This window comes from Acomys russatus, chromosome 11, assembly GCF_903995435.1.
Source record: "Acomys russatus chromosome 11, mAcoRus1.1, whole genome shotgun sequence".
NCBI lineage: Eukaryota > Metazoa > Chordata > Mammalia > Rodentia > Muridae > Acomys > Acomys russatus.
The window spans coordinates 56,369,480-56,385,984 of record NC_067147.1 but is presented as its reverse complement, the minus strand read 5'-3'; the positions used below and the strand labels follow the sequence as shown (position 1 = coordinate 56,385,984).

Below are 16,505 nucleotides of genomic sequence, written 5' to 3'. Positions count from 1 at the left end.
CGACTTTCAAGGTTTGCACCCGGGGCTGGAGAGGATGTGCCCTGTTCTTGCAGAAGACCTGAGTGTGGTTTCCAGCATCCATGTTGGGCAGCTCACAGCTGTAGCTGAGCTCTAGTATACTCTGACATCTCCTGTGTTCCCACCCCACCCCCAAACCCCTCGATGCACACCCCACAACTAAAAGCAGTACAAAAGTAAATATCAAAAAAGTTGCAATTAACTTCTGCTTTCCAGTTAGGTCTTTCTAAACTTTTCCCACACCTTTGATTGTGACCTGTTAAGTCTCTGTCTCTGTTTCTCAACCTGTGGGTCCAGACCTCTTTCTGAGGGTTGAATGACCTTTTCACAGGGGTCACCTAAGACTATCGGAAAACAGATATTTATATTACAACTCGTAACAATAGCAAAGCTACAGTTGTGAAGTGGCAATGAAATAATTTCGCGATTGGATGGTTGTCACCACAACATGAGGGTATTAGAGGGTCGTCGTTATTAGAAAAGGTGAGAACCTTGGGTCTTAGGGGCTCTCTCAGAGGGATGCCTCTTCCACTTTGTGCCACCTTGAGCTGTGCCTGGTACACCGTGGCCGCTCTCAAGAGAGCTGACCAATAAATAAAAGGAAGAATGATCTCCTTTCCATAAACCGGAGTCCCCCAGTACAGCCAGAATGGGTGTCACTCTTTCCTCCCAGGGAGCTTAACTCAGTGCATGTTAAGGCTGTTTTGCAACCTCCGCTCTCTGGCTCTCAGAGGTCACTCAAGAGCGCCAGGATGGGAGCCCGGGTTGGAAGTGCTCTAAGCACGTCATATTCTTGTATAAAATCACCCAAAAAAAGCAATTAGATAAAAAAAAAAAAAAAAAGAGTACTGAGGTCATACACAGTCCATATTTTTAACAGAAAACCAAAATATAATGGGTAGCCCACAGGCAGCATCTATGGTTTGCAGCCAGCTCTAGAAATTAGGATATTTTATTTCTGCCATCAAATGCCACTCTCCAGAAAAGACTTCTCTTATTGAGTTGAATGGCATGATTCCCAAATATTAACTTTAGAGAAAGGCCACAGATACGGGAGCCACGCATTATCTTAAAATAACTGTATTATGCACATTAAAAGATGTAGCTTTCCCTTTCCGGTGTGATTGCCTTGTTTGATCAAATTGAAAGTCAGGTTCCTATTATGGTGTTTATGCCTTATTTCCTTAGACTAAATGAAATTGTCCCATTATGGCAAATAGAAGCTCCATAATGGTTTGATTTGAGTTTAATTGGAAGGCTGCTTCTCAGAATATTTTTACCATTCCGGTCACACATTGGATATTGCCTTTTCCAATAGAGAACACAAGCTAGGGCTGGGTTGAAACTCTTAAAAAAAAAAAAAACAAACAAACAAAAAAAAAACTTGCAGTTCCAGGAGACTTCCAAACCAAGGTCCCTTGCTCTTCACTGTCCCCATGGAAACAAATCCCTAGCAAGAAATGCCCTTTGCTCTGGAGTTCTGGTCTCAGCCCCTTCCAGGATGGGCAGGCAGTATAGAGACTGTCAAGTCACCCTCTGTGTTATTTCATCTGTGTTTCTGAGATGGACTTTACCAAGAGTGTCTTTCTCTCTCTCCTCTATCCCCCCCACCTCTGTCTCCATCCCCACCTTTCCTGTCTCTAGGTTTCCTCACAGCAATGAGACAAGAAGTGACCCGAGCCCACAAAGGCTGGGCTCTGGACACCGTGACCATCCACAATGATGTCCTACGGCAGACCAAGGAAGAGATCACAACACCCCCTGCGGTAGGTGCTGCGGGGAGCTGAGGGTGAAAAATCCAAGCTCAGCTCAAAACTGTCCTTGAGGGATGGGGATGCAGTGTAGTGACTGGCCAGGCACTTGGCTAGTGGGCAAGGGCCTGGGTTCAAGCCCCAACACTGCAGAAACAAGCGAAAAATTAATAGCTGGCCTTGGCTTCTTCCATGAAAGCGGCCTTGCTTTTCAGGGAGGTTTTTCTCCATTGTAGCTGGACAGCCTCAAGGCCAGTGCCTCCCCCGTCTGTCTGCTGAGTGGGAGGTTAATGACAAGGGCCAGGTGAGCCCAGGGACTCCCCGGGGTGACCTTTCTTAGTAAGTACAGGTTATGCACATGATGGCTTAGGAGGATTTCTATGTGTGTTCAGTGCCTGCTCTGGGCTCGCGGGGCCCCCTGTAGCAGCTGAGAGCCATGGAAATCCATCGGACTACCTGTTGGAAGCTCAGACCCTACACCATGGTGTCCCTCAGTCTATTTGTGTGACTCGGAGTGCAGGGACTCTGCCGTGCTACGGAGAGAGCAGGCCCAAAGCCCTCTGCTTTGACACAGATGCTTGGCACGTTCTTCAAACCCTCATCCCACACACCCCTGCCCTGTGTAGTTCTTCCGGCCCCTCTTTAAGTTAATTTAGGGTCTCTCTGTTACATGCCCCAAAGTTCTTGCATCTTCCACCTACTATCTCACACCCCCCATGTCCCCTCCACGTGTTTGTTACAGCACCACCTAGCTTCCCGGTGCCCAGTCCATATTTGTTGCCTAGAATACCACAGTCTGGGTTACTAAAAGCTTGGAGTGTGTTCCCACACAGTTAAGGAGTCCAGAAGTCCAAAACCACTGTAGAGTGCTGGTCTAGCAAGCATGGAGCTCTGGGTTGGATCCCCAGAACCACATGAGCTGCACGTTGTGGCACACGCCTGGAATCCAAACACTTGGGAGATGGAAGCGGGAGGCGTAGGAGTTTAAGACCAGCCTGGGATACATGTGACCCTGTGTCAAAACAAAACAAAATAAGTCAATGGCTGGCAGTGTTGGCTTCTTCCAGAAGGAGGAAGCTGTGACAAATGATCTTACCCCATGACTCTCTCCTGGCTTCTGATGCCTACTGGCATCTGTTGGCAAGACTGGTTTGATTTTGGTTGTATCTTCCCAGCATCTACCACAACTGTCAAAAGCTTTATTCTGCTATGTGTCCCTCTGTATGACCCACCCCATTACACACACACACACACACACACACACACACACACACACACACACACACCAGCCTTTCCAGACCCAGTGTGTTAATAACTAAACAAAGTGTATCTGCAAAGCCAAACAGTTGCACTCTGGGTGCTGGGTTGACATAAATTTGGACTGTGTCTCAGTTAGGGTCTTTATTGCTGCAATGGAACGTCGTGACCAAAAAAGCAGCGTGGGAGGAAAGGGTTTATTCAGCTTAAACCTCCACATTGATGCTCATCATTGAAGGAAGTCAGGACATCAACTCAAACAGGGCAGGATCCTGGAGGCAGGAGCTGATGCGGAAGCCATGGAGGGGTGCTGCTTCCTGGCTTGCTCCCCGTGGCTTGCTCAGCCAGTTTTCTTATAGAACCCAGGACTGCCAACCCAGGGGTTGCACTACCAAAGATGGGCTGGGCCCTCCCACATTGATCACTAGATGAGAAAATGCCCTACAGCTGGATCTCATGGGGGCATTTCCTCGAATGAGGCTTCTTCCTCTCTGATGACTCTGGCTTGTGTCAAGTTGACAGGCAAAAGCGGCCAGCACATAGTGACACTATTCCACCTGCTATGTCTTCTTGCTGTGATGTTTAAGGTCCCTAAATTGCAAGGGCTATAGAAAAGGACACAGCTGGCTGTAGGATGGTTCTTGGTGGTGGCCTTGCTCATGCAGATAAGTGTCAACCACTAAGTTAGTGATGGGAACTCTTGTGTCCTGATTCTCCGGGACTTCCCAGGATTTCACTGTCAAACTATGTGCCCCAGTTCATGGTTCAGAATATATGGGCCTCATGAAGTCAGCCCACATGAGAGAGTCCTGGAAACCCTTTGCAGCTAATCTCTCCGTCCTTTATCATGATCTACATTTACTTCCCCAGGCCCCATCTTCATTAGAAATAGAAAAACGGTCACCATCTTCTACATAAATATACTTTATGAGCTCGCATGGTTCTCTCCGGCCCTTTCTTGTTTTAATGAATACATGGTCTGTGGCTCCCCCGTGCCTGCGAGATAGAGTTCAGACACTCCAGCTCTGCACACTCGTCTTCCATGGTCAAGTGATAACTCACTTTATTACCTTTGAACCCCTTTTTGCCAAGGAGTAAAATATCTTCTTTGCCTGTCCTTTCTGTCTTTGTGGAGTTGCTTCAGCACCCTCCTCCCCATTTCTGCGTGCTGCCCCACCTCTTCAGGGATCTCCTCAAGATTGTCCCCTCTACAGTCTACCCGGATGGCTAAAGCCCCCATGACCTTCAGTCTGAAGTCCCTGCATTTACCCTCGTAACCCATCACCAGGGACTCCATTAACGGATTTCAAGCGGTCACTGTCTCAGGGGTCTTGCTTCCTTGCCTTTAAAGGCAAGTCCATTTGTAGGGGGGGGAAAAAAGTAGGGAGAATGGTTGGCCATACACGGTGGAGCAGCCAACCCTCCTTGCTGTACCACTCCATGCCTCTGGGGGCGCTCTAATCTGATTTCATTCTGTGAAAGAGATGGGGTGGAGCCTAGGATTAGTTTGGTCAACTCAGCCTAAGGTCCAACAAGTCACAGTCTATGCTCCCAGCTTGCACCGGTTCAAACTGGACTTAGAACAGTAACTCATAGCCCTCCTGTTACCCAGGTGGGTCACCCTACATCCCAATAACGCATGGCAGAGCATTTCCACCATGCAGCTAGACTCACCTTGTGCCCCAGGGGGAAAAACATGGCCACCTCGTTTTCCCAGTGGTGTTTTCTTATCTGCTAGAGTTTTAAGACTGGCATGTGTTTTCTTCCTGAGCTGGCAGCCCTCGTTATATAATGGATGCCCAGCTTTCAGCACCTCTCCTTCTCTGTCACTTGGCTTTCCAGGAAGGTGTGTATATTTATGGGCTGTATATGGACGGAGCATCCTGGGACAGGAGGAACGGCAAACTCACAGAATCCACTCCGAAGGTTCTGTTCATGCAACTTCCTGTCCTGCACATCTTTGCCATTAACTCCACGGCCCCCAAGGACCCGAAGCTGTACGTGTGTCCTATCTACAAGAAACCCAGGCGAACCGACCTCACCTTCATCACCGTGGTGTACCTGCGCACGGTGCTGTCCCCGGATCACTGGATCCTGAGGGGAGTAGCCCTCCTGTGTGACATCAAGTAAGTCCCAGAAGAGCTACACAGAAGCCCTGCCGCTGAGAGACTCAGGCACTCATGTCTTTCCTTCCTTGGTAGGTCCTTCATTATTCTCCCTCAATTAAACAGTTGATGTTTTTTTTTTCCTCATTGCTTGCCTGTTTCTTCCTCTCATATCACTATTCACAGGACCGTTCCGAATTCACGCTTCTGGCTCCAAGAACTCACATTATGTTATAATTACTTCTTGAAAGATAAACCCCTGCCTTGGTGTTAGAATACTTTTTAGAAGTAAAAAATCGAAAACAGGGTTTTGATAGGAGTCATCCTAAAAGGACCCCAACAGATAGAAACTTTTTTCCTCCAATGAAAACCATTCTTAGGGCTGGGCGGTGGTGGCGCACACCTTTAATCCTAAGGCAGGCGGATCGCTGTGAGTTTGAGGCCAGCCTGGTCTACAAAGTGAGTCTAGGACAGCCAAAGCTACACAGAGAAAGCCTGTCTCAAAAAAAAAAAAAAAAAAAAATCTTGCGATGGGAAGATGTCCCCAGTGGGTAAAGGCCAACAACATGAGTTGAGTGCCCTGGGATCCACATGGTAGAAGGAGAAAGCCAATTACCACAAGTTGCACTCTGATCTATACATGTGCACTGTGGAGCATGCTTATGCACATGTGTGTGTGCAAGCACATGCACACACACACACAAATAAATGTAATTAAAATATACAAATAAATATATTAACTATATCAAATAAATAAAATAAAAAATCTTCCCATGTCTAGATTTGTTCACATATTACCCTTCTCTCTCTCTCTCTCTCTCTCTCTCTCTCTCTCTCTCTCTCTCTCTCGTGTATGTGTGTGTATATGTGCATATGTGTGTGTGTCTGTGTGTGTGTCTATGTGTGAGTGTATATGTATGTGAGCATGTATATGTGTGTGTTCATATTAGGGGGGCAGAAAACCCACAGGGACAGTTGATCCTGTAACTTACTGTAATTTTATTTAATATTATTTTCTCCTCTTTTTGTAGTGCCTTTGAGGCTCAGTGAACTCTGTCTCCCCAGCTCTCCCACCCAAGCCCAATTCTGTGGGAAATAATGAAACACATATCTAGGTAGCAAATGGAGAAAGCAAAAACAAACTCCATCAAATGAAATTAGGTTACATGCTGAACGTCTTAAAAAGCAGAGTCTTTAGAAAGTGAAGCTATTTCTTACTCAGTAGTTAGTCTGAGACTCGGTATGAACCTTGATTTCCTGCAGAAGGAAATTGTCAATTTAACAAAACAGATGGGGTCCTCGGATGAAATGCCCGTGTAGCTCCGGGACAGTGAATAAGTGTGTCTCTGCTTGTCATCTCATCTGGAATCTTCTTGCCTGCTGCCTGGCTGCTCCCACCAACTTCACCCTCTCTGTTCTGGAGGAGGAGCCATTCCTCTGTTGTCCCTCGTTACCCTGATCAGAGATGGTAATGGCAGATCAAGTGAGATGGCCCCGTGGTAACCAGGGTAAGGTCTCCGGGGATGACTTCAGAGGAAGTCCTGTTGTGCCTCCTGTCTGGTGTAGCCCCCAGAAGTAGAATAGAGTGGTAACTTCTGATATGTCCCTAAAGCCTCTTGTTTCCTTTCTGTTGCTGTGATAAAAAACAAAAACAAAAACAAAAACAAAAACAAAAACAAAAAACAAAAAAACACCACCCTGACCAAAAGCAACCTGGGAGAGGAAAGGCTTCATTAGGGTTAAATTTCCAGGCCACAGTCCATCCCTGAGGGAAGTCCCAGCAGGAACTTGAATTGCAGACCATGGGTGATGGTTGCTTGCTGGCTCACTCTTCATAGGCTCCTGCTTATTCGAACTAGTTTTCTCACACAGCTCAGGACCACCTGCCTAGGGATGGCACCGCCCACAGTGGGCTGGGCCCTCCCCGCATCAATCAAAACAGACCTCACAGAAATGTCCGCAGATGGCCTTTATAAAGACAGTAACATGTATTTTCCTTTGGGTTGGGCGACTCTGTGTTGTGTCAAACTGACAGTGAATGCTAACTAGAACAGCAGCCAAGTTCGTAGTCCAAATGTCTCTGTACCTTCCGTGACCAGGACATATACTAAAGCAAAGGTAGCAATCCCCGGGTGAAGCGCCCTCTTGAGATGAAGCCAGAATGTGGAAGCACCAGCCTGCCAGCCTGGGCGGACCCAGGAGAGCAGTGCAGGTCTCAGACTGTAGCAAACCAGCCCACGGGTTCTGAAACAACACACGTGTCAAGTGATAAAAACAATTAAAGGCAAGTGTAAAATCTAAGCCCCTGGATATCTGAGATGATAGTTAGAGAATCACAGTTAGGTTCAGTGTTGTCTAATGACTTGAATGGCTTGGAGAAAATGGGGCGGGGCGGGGCAGGGCGGGGCGAGGCGGGGAGCGAGGTAGAAAGCTGTAACCCTGGCAAAGGTCACCCATAAGACTGGTTAATGGTACATGAGAACCATCTTCTGGGAACACTTCTGTGCCTGGTTATTTTGCTCCGAGTCGACAGTGAAGAGAGAGAGAAATGGGCACCGGGGCCCGGCCAAGATGGGCACCTGGCCCCTGGGCAGTGCCTCCAAATGGTTTTGTTGATGATTGGCGCTTCTGAACTGCCGCCTGGGTTCTGCTGGGAGCTGGCTGGGGACCCAGTTCCGCTGTCTTTCTCTGGCTTAGCAAATGGCTTTCCTTAGACTTTTTGCACCATTGAACTTCCATAAACACATAACCATTTTCTCAGCAAAATTGTTGCTCTTTCACTAATTACATAATTTGCCACACTTGAGTGAGGGAGACCTGGTGAGCATAAAAGAGCAGAGAGGACGAGATGGTTAAGCCAACTGAAGCTGGGGCAGAGTTAGTGGTTGGTTTTGTTTTGTTTTCCCTCCTTGGAATCGGTCCACGTTTTCTCATTTTGGTCTCGGCAAAATGAGCCACGAGATTTATATCTTCGTTGATTTAAAATGTTATTTTACTTTGGACTTTACATAAAAATAAAGGCAAAAAGAAAGCATCCAAAGATAGAGCCTAAAAAAAAAGAGAGAGAGAGATCCGTCTTGTGGGCGGTGATGTGTGAATTAGCCACCCTCCGCTCTCAGAGGCTCCAGATGGGTAGGGGCCTGGACTCAACAGGGGATGCAGTGTGACTCAGGGCCATGGCTCAAGGTCACAGGTGTGGTTGAGGATATTCAGGACTGAGGGATGGAGGTGAAAAACGCGGCAACTCTGGAGCTAGATTCTCAACTTTTATGGATGTCATCAAGGGAAGGGCCTAGTGTCAGGGAGATAAAGTAGTCATCTCATTGATGTAGCCAAATGCCGGGCAAGTAGAAGTTGTATATAAGAAAGGGTTTATCTCCTTCCCCGCCCCCCTGCCCCCGTCACGGTTTGGGGGCGGGCATAGTTCATCATAGTGGTGGGAGTGGCTCATGGCTGTGGTGGTGGCTGGAAGGTGAGACCACTGCCTCAGAGGTGGGTAGGTCAGGAAGCAGAGACTGGACAGGAAGCAGGGCCAGGCTATCAACCTCAGGGACCACCACCTCCGGTGACTCATTTCCTTCAGCGAGGCTCCACCTCCTGATGGACCTACAGCCCTCCAAGGCAGCCAACAGCACCAGCTGAAGACCAGCTGTCCCAAGACAGGAGCCTGTGGACGACAGAAGAGGAGAGAAGAGAAGAAGACAGGAAGTGTCCAGAGACAGAGACTGCCATCACTAGGACTTCACACCCCAAATACCAAAGGCCTCGTGAGCTAGCCAAAACTTCAGCTTTGTTGTCCAACCTGTCACTGAAGTGGCAACCCCCCCCCCCGCCGCCCCAGCAAGCCTCTGCAAAGTACAGCCTATTAGCCACCCCAAAAAAGTATTGTCAAAACGAAAGAATCAGCAAACAGATGGCAACCCAGCTTGAGCGCAGGTGATGAGGAGGAGGGCAGGACCATCCATGAGAGACAGGTCTGAGGGGCGAGAATCCCAGAGGATCATGCTGGGGTGGAGGTGGACAGGATGGTTGGAGGAGCCACTGTTGTAGGTTGGAACCAGAGAGCTGACGATTAGAAAAGACTAGGGCAGAGCTTCTGAAAGATGCAGAGAAGGGAGGATGCAGAGACTCAGCAAGCTGAGTTGAGAAGGAGCAACAGGAGGAGTCTGAAGAAGGCTGCCACTGAATGGCAGTGCTTGCCTAGCTTGCTTATAGGACCACATACAGATGCACACACACATAGCCACACAAAACCACCCCATGACACACACAAATGCAACAAATGTACCACACACAACACACATACCCTACATAACACATACACACAAACATCACACACATATCCCCCACACGCCGCAACACACATAGCACACATACTCCACATACAAACTGTTGAAAATACAGCTGTTTATAGTCTATAGAGTCTGACTGGATGTTTGTTTCTTTTGTTCTTAAAATCTAGGAGAGGGCTGGGGAAGTGGCTCAGTCCATAAAGCACCTGCCACACAGGCATGAAGACCTAGGTTCGGATCCCCAGGCCCCACACACATGAAGCTGGCCACTGTAGTATGTGTTTGCCATCCCAGTAACAGTGAGATGGGAGACACAGAGGCAACCAGATCCCTCAAGACACTGTCTCAGGTGGAAGGTGAGGACCAATACCCGAGTTTGTTCTCTGACCTCCCCATTTGTGGTGTGGTACACATATGCCTGTACTCACAGACACACACAGACACACACAGACACACACAGACACACACACACCTCAACTAATCATATGTATATGTGTATATGTATATATACATTGAGAGAAGCGAAAACAAACAAATCCAACAATAACAAAACAAAACAACAACAAAAAACAACCCAAAAGCTTCCTTCTCTTTTTGTCTGTTTTAGTTTGGCTTCTCCAGAAACCAAGAGGGCGAGGTATGGATTTGGAGTTGGGGGTTGGGGCCCCTAGAAAGAGCTCTGGGGCACACAGCTCCTGTGGTGTGGTTGGAGGAGACAGACCAAGGGGCCAAGGGAGAAGTTGGGCTGCCAGGCAAAAGACGGCCCTTCAGGCTGTTCCACGTGTGGCCGGGCATCAGGCAGGTAGCCAGCAGCAGCAGCAGCAGCAGCAGCAATAAGCCCAGCAGACTAGAAGACAGCTTGGGGCCTGAGTAGGATTAGCCAGCTAAGGGCACCTAGCACCCCTCCCCAGTCACACGCAAGCACACATGCACACACGCCTTCCCAACCTGCTTTGGTTGTAAATCCTGTCACGAGGCTGTTTTTGTGTTCCTTCTTCTCTTTACTGTCTTCAGCCACCTGAACAACTGAATTCAATACCTTGAGTGACACACCTGCAGGGACTCTAACCTGTGAGAGACCAGGTGAAGAGACATCCCTTCTTGAGGGAGGACCCAGGGTGAGCCCCAAATGGGCGGGTTTTGAAAAAATGCCCTCTTGACACAAAAACTGCTAAAATTTGAAAGTCTCTGTTCTTAATTGCTGTTTGTATTGGGGTTTTTTGTTTTGTTTTTTGGGGCCATAAATTCCCTAAGAAGTTTTGAAGGAGCTAGCTGTATTTTTGCCTTTGAAAAATTACTTTTGTACCTTGAGCACATGGGGAAAAGTTGGCCGGGTCCATTACATCTGGCACTGACTGCAAAAGAGAGTGTGCAGTCTTTGAACACTCGAGTCTTGATTTGCATGCAAGGCTCTGAGATGAATATAAATACTGTGGGGGGTAAAACTCAAGACGTCAAAATAGTCTCTGCCTAACCTATCCTGAATCAATACAGACGCCTCATAGGAGCTGCAGGTGGAAAGATTACCCTAACCCCTTCTATTCACCCCAGAATGAGCCTGAGGGCCTTACAGGTGCCACTGCACCCGCCCCCATACCCCTAAGGCTTAATCACTCTTTTGGGAATTATGGGGTGCAGGAAAGTGACAGTGCTACAGGTGTTCCATTATAAACAGTCTTAATTGAACAGGTGTCCTTGGGCGGCACATACCTGCCTCTACAACCCGGCACACGAATATGGTGCCGGCAGCTCCCACCCGCCATCCTTACTAAAGGTGGGGCGGAGTAATCAAATCACCTCCTCTCTGTTTCCAGACAGAAATCTTTGTTTGACCGGGTCCAGACACTTCGCGCTCGCGGCTCCAATTCCCTGACACCTCCTTGGCTTCTTCAGGATGGTGTTTATGAGTGTGTTGGGGGCTTTTTTTTTTTTTTTTTTTTTTTTTTCCGTTCCCCATGCTGATCAATACCCAAGTAATTCTGTCACCAGGAATGTGACTGGGGGGATGTCACTCGCTGTCTGGAGAATAAGGACATCCAGCTGTGTTTCTGGCTTCTATGCATGCCTTCCTGATTATGCAAACTGCCTCTTCTCTATTGTCCCTCTTCTATTGTGAGCCCTAAAGGACACCCGTGTCCTGTCACGATAAAACCCAAAAAGAGGTTGCCAGACAAATAGAAAATACTCTGTCACACACCCTCCCACCCATTCCCTTATCTCTCCTCTCTTTTTCTTTCTCTCCAGAGCCAGACTGGTTGTTTGGCATTTAGCTAGACTGTATCAAAAGCTTCGTCTTCGATGTGTCATCCCCTCTCCTGGGAAAAGCAGTCACTTTTGGTTTTTTTCCACATTTTATGGAATTTTCTTTTTCTTCTTCTAGAGAACTGACTTGTTCTTTCTGCTTCCTCTGCTTTCTCAGAAAGCTGGTCCCGAGTGCCAGCAGGAGCTGTGGCGGTCCCTGGAGGCTCTCAAATCCCATGCTCCCCTTGGGTTCCTTCAGTGCACAGTGACTCCTGGGCAGCGGAGCACCAGGCCCAGGCACGCCAGTAGCTGTGTTTTATCTGAGCCTGACTCCTGCTACTCCTGTCCGCTTTTCTGCTCTGCCCTGAGGCTATGGGAGGTGAGGCTTGACTCCAGAGAGTATGGTCACCCTATCCTTTGTTAGCACACATTACTCACTCCTGGAACCCTGACAGCAGAGCCCCCACAGGCCACCTGTGTCAGCCTTCATTCTGTCACCAGGATCCTGGAGAAGGGAAGGACACAGGTGTGGAGCAAACAGGATGCTGCTGGTCCTCCTCCGGTGGGTCGTGTTTGGATCACAGCTCCGGTGCCAGTGTTGTAAGGTGACACTGCCTGCCTGCATGCCGCTGTCCCCCTTGAAGCCTGTGAGCCTTTCTTCTCTTCTTTAGCACTTGATCGAAGCTGTCTTCCTAGGAAGCATCTGATTGTCAGGTAACGGGCAAGCATCCATGGTGCCCAGCCGGCTCTTGAGTTCCTCAAGCCACTCACTCCATTCTGATCACCATCCATCCAGTATGTAGATGTCTCCGGGTCAATTTATGTATTAATTTGTCACTTGCTGCATAATATTTAGTACTGAGATAAAAAACAAATAAGCCAATCCTACGAGGAATTGATTTTCCCTTCCACATCTGTTCACAAAGGCATAAATCTAAAGTTTTGCTACTTTAAAAGCCTCAGATGCAAATATAATCTAAAATTGCTAGGCTTTGAAGTTAGCCTATTCTGTCAAAAGATGTTTATGGGCCTGATCTCTGGAGCCTGGCCACTCATCTTCCCGCCTGCGGGCTCAGAAGACATTGATCACTTCTTAAGGTCCACTCCAATTCTCCGAAACCAAGCCCCAGGCTCTTGTGTGCCTTTTGCAGACTCTGAACTCTGTGCCAACCCCTAGGAGAAATGCAGGGGTGACCAAGTCAAAGAACAAATCTCAGACACTTATCAGAGCAGAAGGCACCAACCGTGCCCACAAGACAGTATGTAAACCAGGACGTGGTCACCGGTCCAGGGATGATGAGCTATATATAGTAACAAAGACGGCACAGAATCCTGACTTTTCTTTGGGAAGACGGGACTTGGGGGTGCTATCTGTAGAAGGGAGATCTGCGTGCATGATTTGCCTCTAGGACAAAGAGTAGTGGAAGCACGGAATTGAAGACTCAGTTCTTCCAACACTAAAAAAAAAAACCAAAAACAAAAAAACTAATTCCTTGAGAATTTCGTACAATGTATTTTAAACATACTCACCCTCTTCAACCCTGCCCCATACTGCCCTCTCAACACCCATCCCTTCCTATCCAACTTTGAGATTTCTTTTTTTTTTTTTTTTAATTTATTTATTTATTCACTTTACATCTCCGGCGGCGTAGCACCCTCCCTCCTCTGCATCCTCCCTCCCCCACTCCTCCTGACCCCTCCCCTATGCCTCAGAAAAGAGGAACCCCCTACCCACACACCCCAGCTCATCAAGTCACATCAGGACTGAGTTCGTCCTCTTCCTCAGTGGCCTGACAAGGCAGTCCCACTTAGGGGAAGTGAGTGAAAAAGCAGGCAACAGAGTCTGCATCAGAGGCAGCCCCTGTTCCTCTTCCTAGGGGACTTACATGATGCCTGAGCTGCCCATTGACTAAATCTATGCAGAGGGCCTAGGTCAGGGCCCTACATGGCCCTTGGTTGGTACCTCAGACTCCACAGGCTCTGTTGGTCTTCTTGTGGAGCTCTTGTCTCCTCTAGGCCCTTTTATCCTCCCTCCACTTTTCCTCTAGACTCCCATGCTTCGCCCAATGTTTGGCTGTGGGTTTCAGCATCTATTTAGAACCACTGCTGGGTGGGGTCTCTCAGAGGACAAGTCTATTAGGCTCCTGTCTGCAAGCATAGCAAAGTGTCGTCAATAGCGTCACAGGGGTTGGCTCTCTTCCCTGGGGTGGGTCTTGGGTTGGGCCAGGCATTGGTTGGGCATTCCCTCCATCTCTGCTCTATCTTAGAATACCCTTATCCCTGCACGTCTTGTAGGCAGGGTAAGTTTGGGATCAAAGTTTTTGCAGGTAGGTTGATGTTCTCCTGCCTCCACGAGGAGTCCTGTCTAGTCAAAGGGTGTCCTCGTCAGTCTCCATGGCCCCTGCTACTAGGAGTCTCAGCCAGAGTCCCCCTCAGGTCCTCCCAGAGGCCTATTCTGACGTAGGTCTCCAGCTTGTCACAGAGATGCCCCCACCCACAGTTTCTCTGCAGGCCTTTGGTCCTCCTGTCTCCGCTCTCCCCAGGCCTGATCTCCATCCTTGTTTCTCTCTGTGCTCCTTCTCCTACCTTATTCCCTCTCTTCAACTGAGGGAGGTAACCCAGACCCAGAAAGACACATATGGTATGTACTCACTTATGAGTGGCTTCCAGCCACTTAGAAGACGATAACCACACTACAATGCACAGAGCCAAAGAAGATAAGTAACAAGGAGGATGCAAGGGAGGATGCTTACATCTCACTCAGAAGGGGAAACAGAATAAACAGAGGTAGACATTTCTTCTGTTACCTGTTTATTTTTCTTCTTTTCCTGTCAAGTCCAGTATCACTTGCCCAGCTAGTCTTGAGATCTGAGCCTGCTCTCACGTGTGGTCAGCCTACCAGGAGGTACACCATTAAAACAAAAACACAAATAAAAAGCATACCCGAGCTTCCTCTCCCAGCAGCCATCAAACAGCTAACAGCTAGGGGTGGGATTACATGTTCATATCCCCACCACTGTGCTGCAGCTTCCAACATCTTAAGTAGGACCCTGCCCCTAAACAACAGTGTAAGCAGGAAGCCTGTAAGAGACCTCCGTTCTTAGTAACAGTGGTTTTGAGCATCTTTGGTTGAATGTGTTGGTAGGATTTAACTCACTGCCTCTCCTTGTGTAAAGGCCCTAGTGGATATTTCAGGTATGTCAGAGTGTTCCTGAGATGGAGACTTGGAGAATGGGCTTTTCCTAGAGGTCAGAGGTATGGGGTCATGGGTGTGTCATCAGATGAGGTTCTGGCTAACGGGGTAGATGTGTAGACATCATTAAGACTGTAAATGATTAGGGCAATAAGCTGGGTACACAGGTGCACACCAATAATGCCAGCACTGGGGCTATGCAGGCAAGAAAGGGTTAGCAGGTAAAGGTACCTGCCACCAAGCTTGATGACCTGAGTTCAATCTCCAGGACCTCAAGATGGAAGGAGAGAACCAACTCCTTCATGGTGTCCTCTAACTGTCACTCAGGGACACACGTGCACAGCATCCTGGGGTCCTGAGGTGTGTGAGTACAGAACAGGACCAGTGTTGCCATGTAAGACATGGATTGCAGCTTGCAAATCTCATTTCCCACTTTGTCGAAAGTTTGATAGACAGTGGCTATCTCCTTGGGTCACTCAAACCTCTGGCTTTACCACAGTCCTTCCCTATACTGACCATTGCCACCTTGTCTGTGGCATTACCTTTAGAAGCTTGACTTTGAGTGGAACCCCTTGATAAGCAGAGAGAAGTGCTGTGGTTTGAATAAAAAAATCTGCTTGAGTACATACATACATACACACGCACTCTCTCTCTCTCTCTCTCTCTCTCTCTCTCTCTCTCTCTCTCTTTCTCTCTCTCTCTCACACACACACACACACACACCACATACACTCCATAGACCTAGGATTTAAATATCATTTCCCAGCTGCTGGTGGTATTATCTTAGGAGGTTTTGAAAACGTTGAGAGATAGATGGAGCCTCACTGGTACCCAGAGGCACAAATTCGAGGGTTGCATCTGGTCCCCTGTCTTTTTCTCTCCCTCCTCTTTCCCTCTCCTTCCCCTTTCTGGCTATCCATGAAATGGACGCCCACTTCTGTCACCGTGCTGTTCTGCCCACCAAGCTTCTGGAGCCAAGCAGCAAAGGACTGAGCCCTCTACAACCGTGAGCCAAAATGAAATTCCTGTCTGTCATTCTGTCACACTGATAAGAAAGCTAACTAATACAAAAAAACAGGTCTCCGGGTCCTTGATTGATGGGGCTTGCCATTGAGACTTGCATTCTTTTCCTGAGGCTTGTCCCACAAGATATGAGGCCTTAGCCCTGGGATTGGACCCCAGTCCAAATCCAAGCCACACCAATCTGGAAGTCTCCTCTTCAGCATCTCTTCCTCAATACTGACACGGTCAGCCTTTTCCCATCAGGAGACTGCCTGTTTAAAATTAATGCTGCGGTTGGTTTTACCCTCAGAGGAGCCACCACCACCTTCTGAGAGCAGCTGGGCGGGGAGGGGTGGGGGAGGGTGGGGCACCGGAGCCATTCATTAGATGCTACAGGCGCTCATCAGCTCTGTTTGCCGTCCCTTTTGGCAAATGAGCCAGAAACCAAGACATCTGCATGAGGTTGAGGTGGGGGTGGGGAGGGGACATTTAGAAGAAGGGGGGAAAAGTGACTCTGGCTCTGGCCTTGTGAGGGGAAGGAATGAAGGTGCTTGGAGAGGACCCGAGTAGCAGCGAGAGACCTAGAGCTTTTGTAGTCACAGGCCGGCATGGGCTTCTGACTCATTGCCATGGCCCAAGGCAGATT

At 48.4% G+C, this 16,505-nt stretch overlaps 1 protein-coding gene across 1 annotated transcript in view; it reads left to right on the top strand.

The window, feature by feature from the left end:
• Dnah8 (dynein axonemal heavy chain 8) overlaps positions 1-5,291 on the top strand; it is a 228,670-nt gene extending 223,379 nt beyond the window's left edge. The window contains exons 91-92 of the mRNA XM_051153391.1: positions 1,663-1,784; positions 4,869-5,291. Coding sequence (XP_051009348.1) covers positions 1,663-1,784; positions 4,869-5,156 — 410 coding nt within the window. The 3' untranslated portion in view covers positions 5,157-5,291. The remainder of the gene's footprint in view (positions 1-1,662; positions 1,785-4,868) is intronic.
• The last annotated feature ends 11,214 nt before the right edge of the window (positions 5,292-16,505 follow it).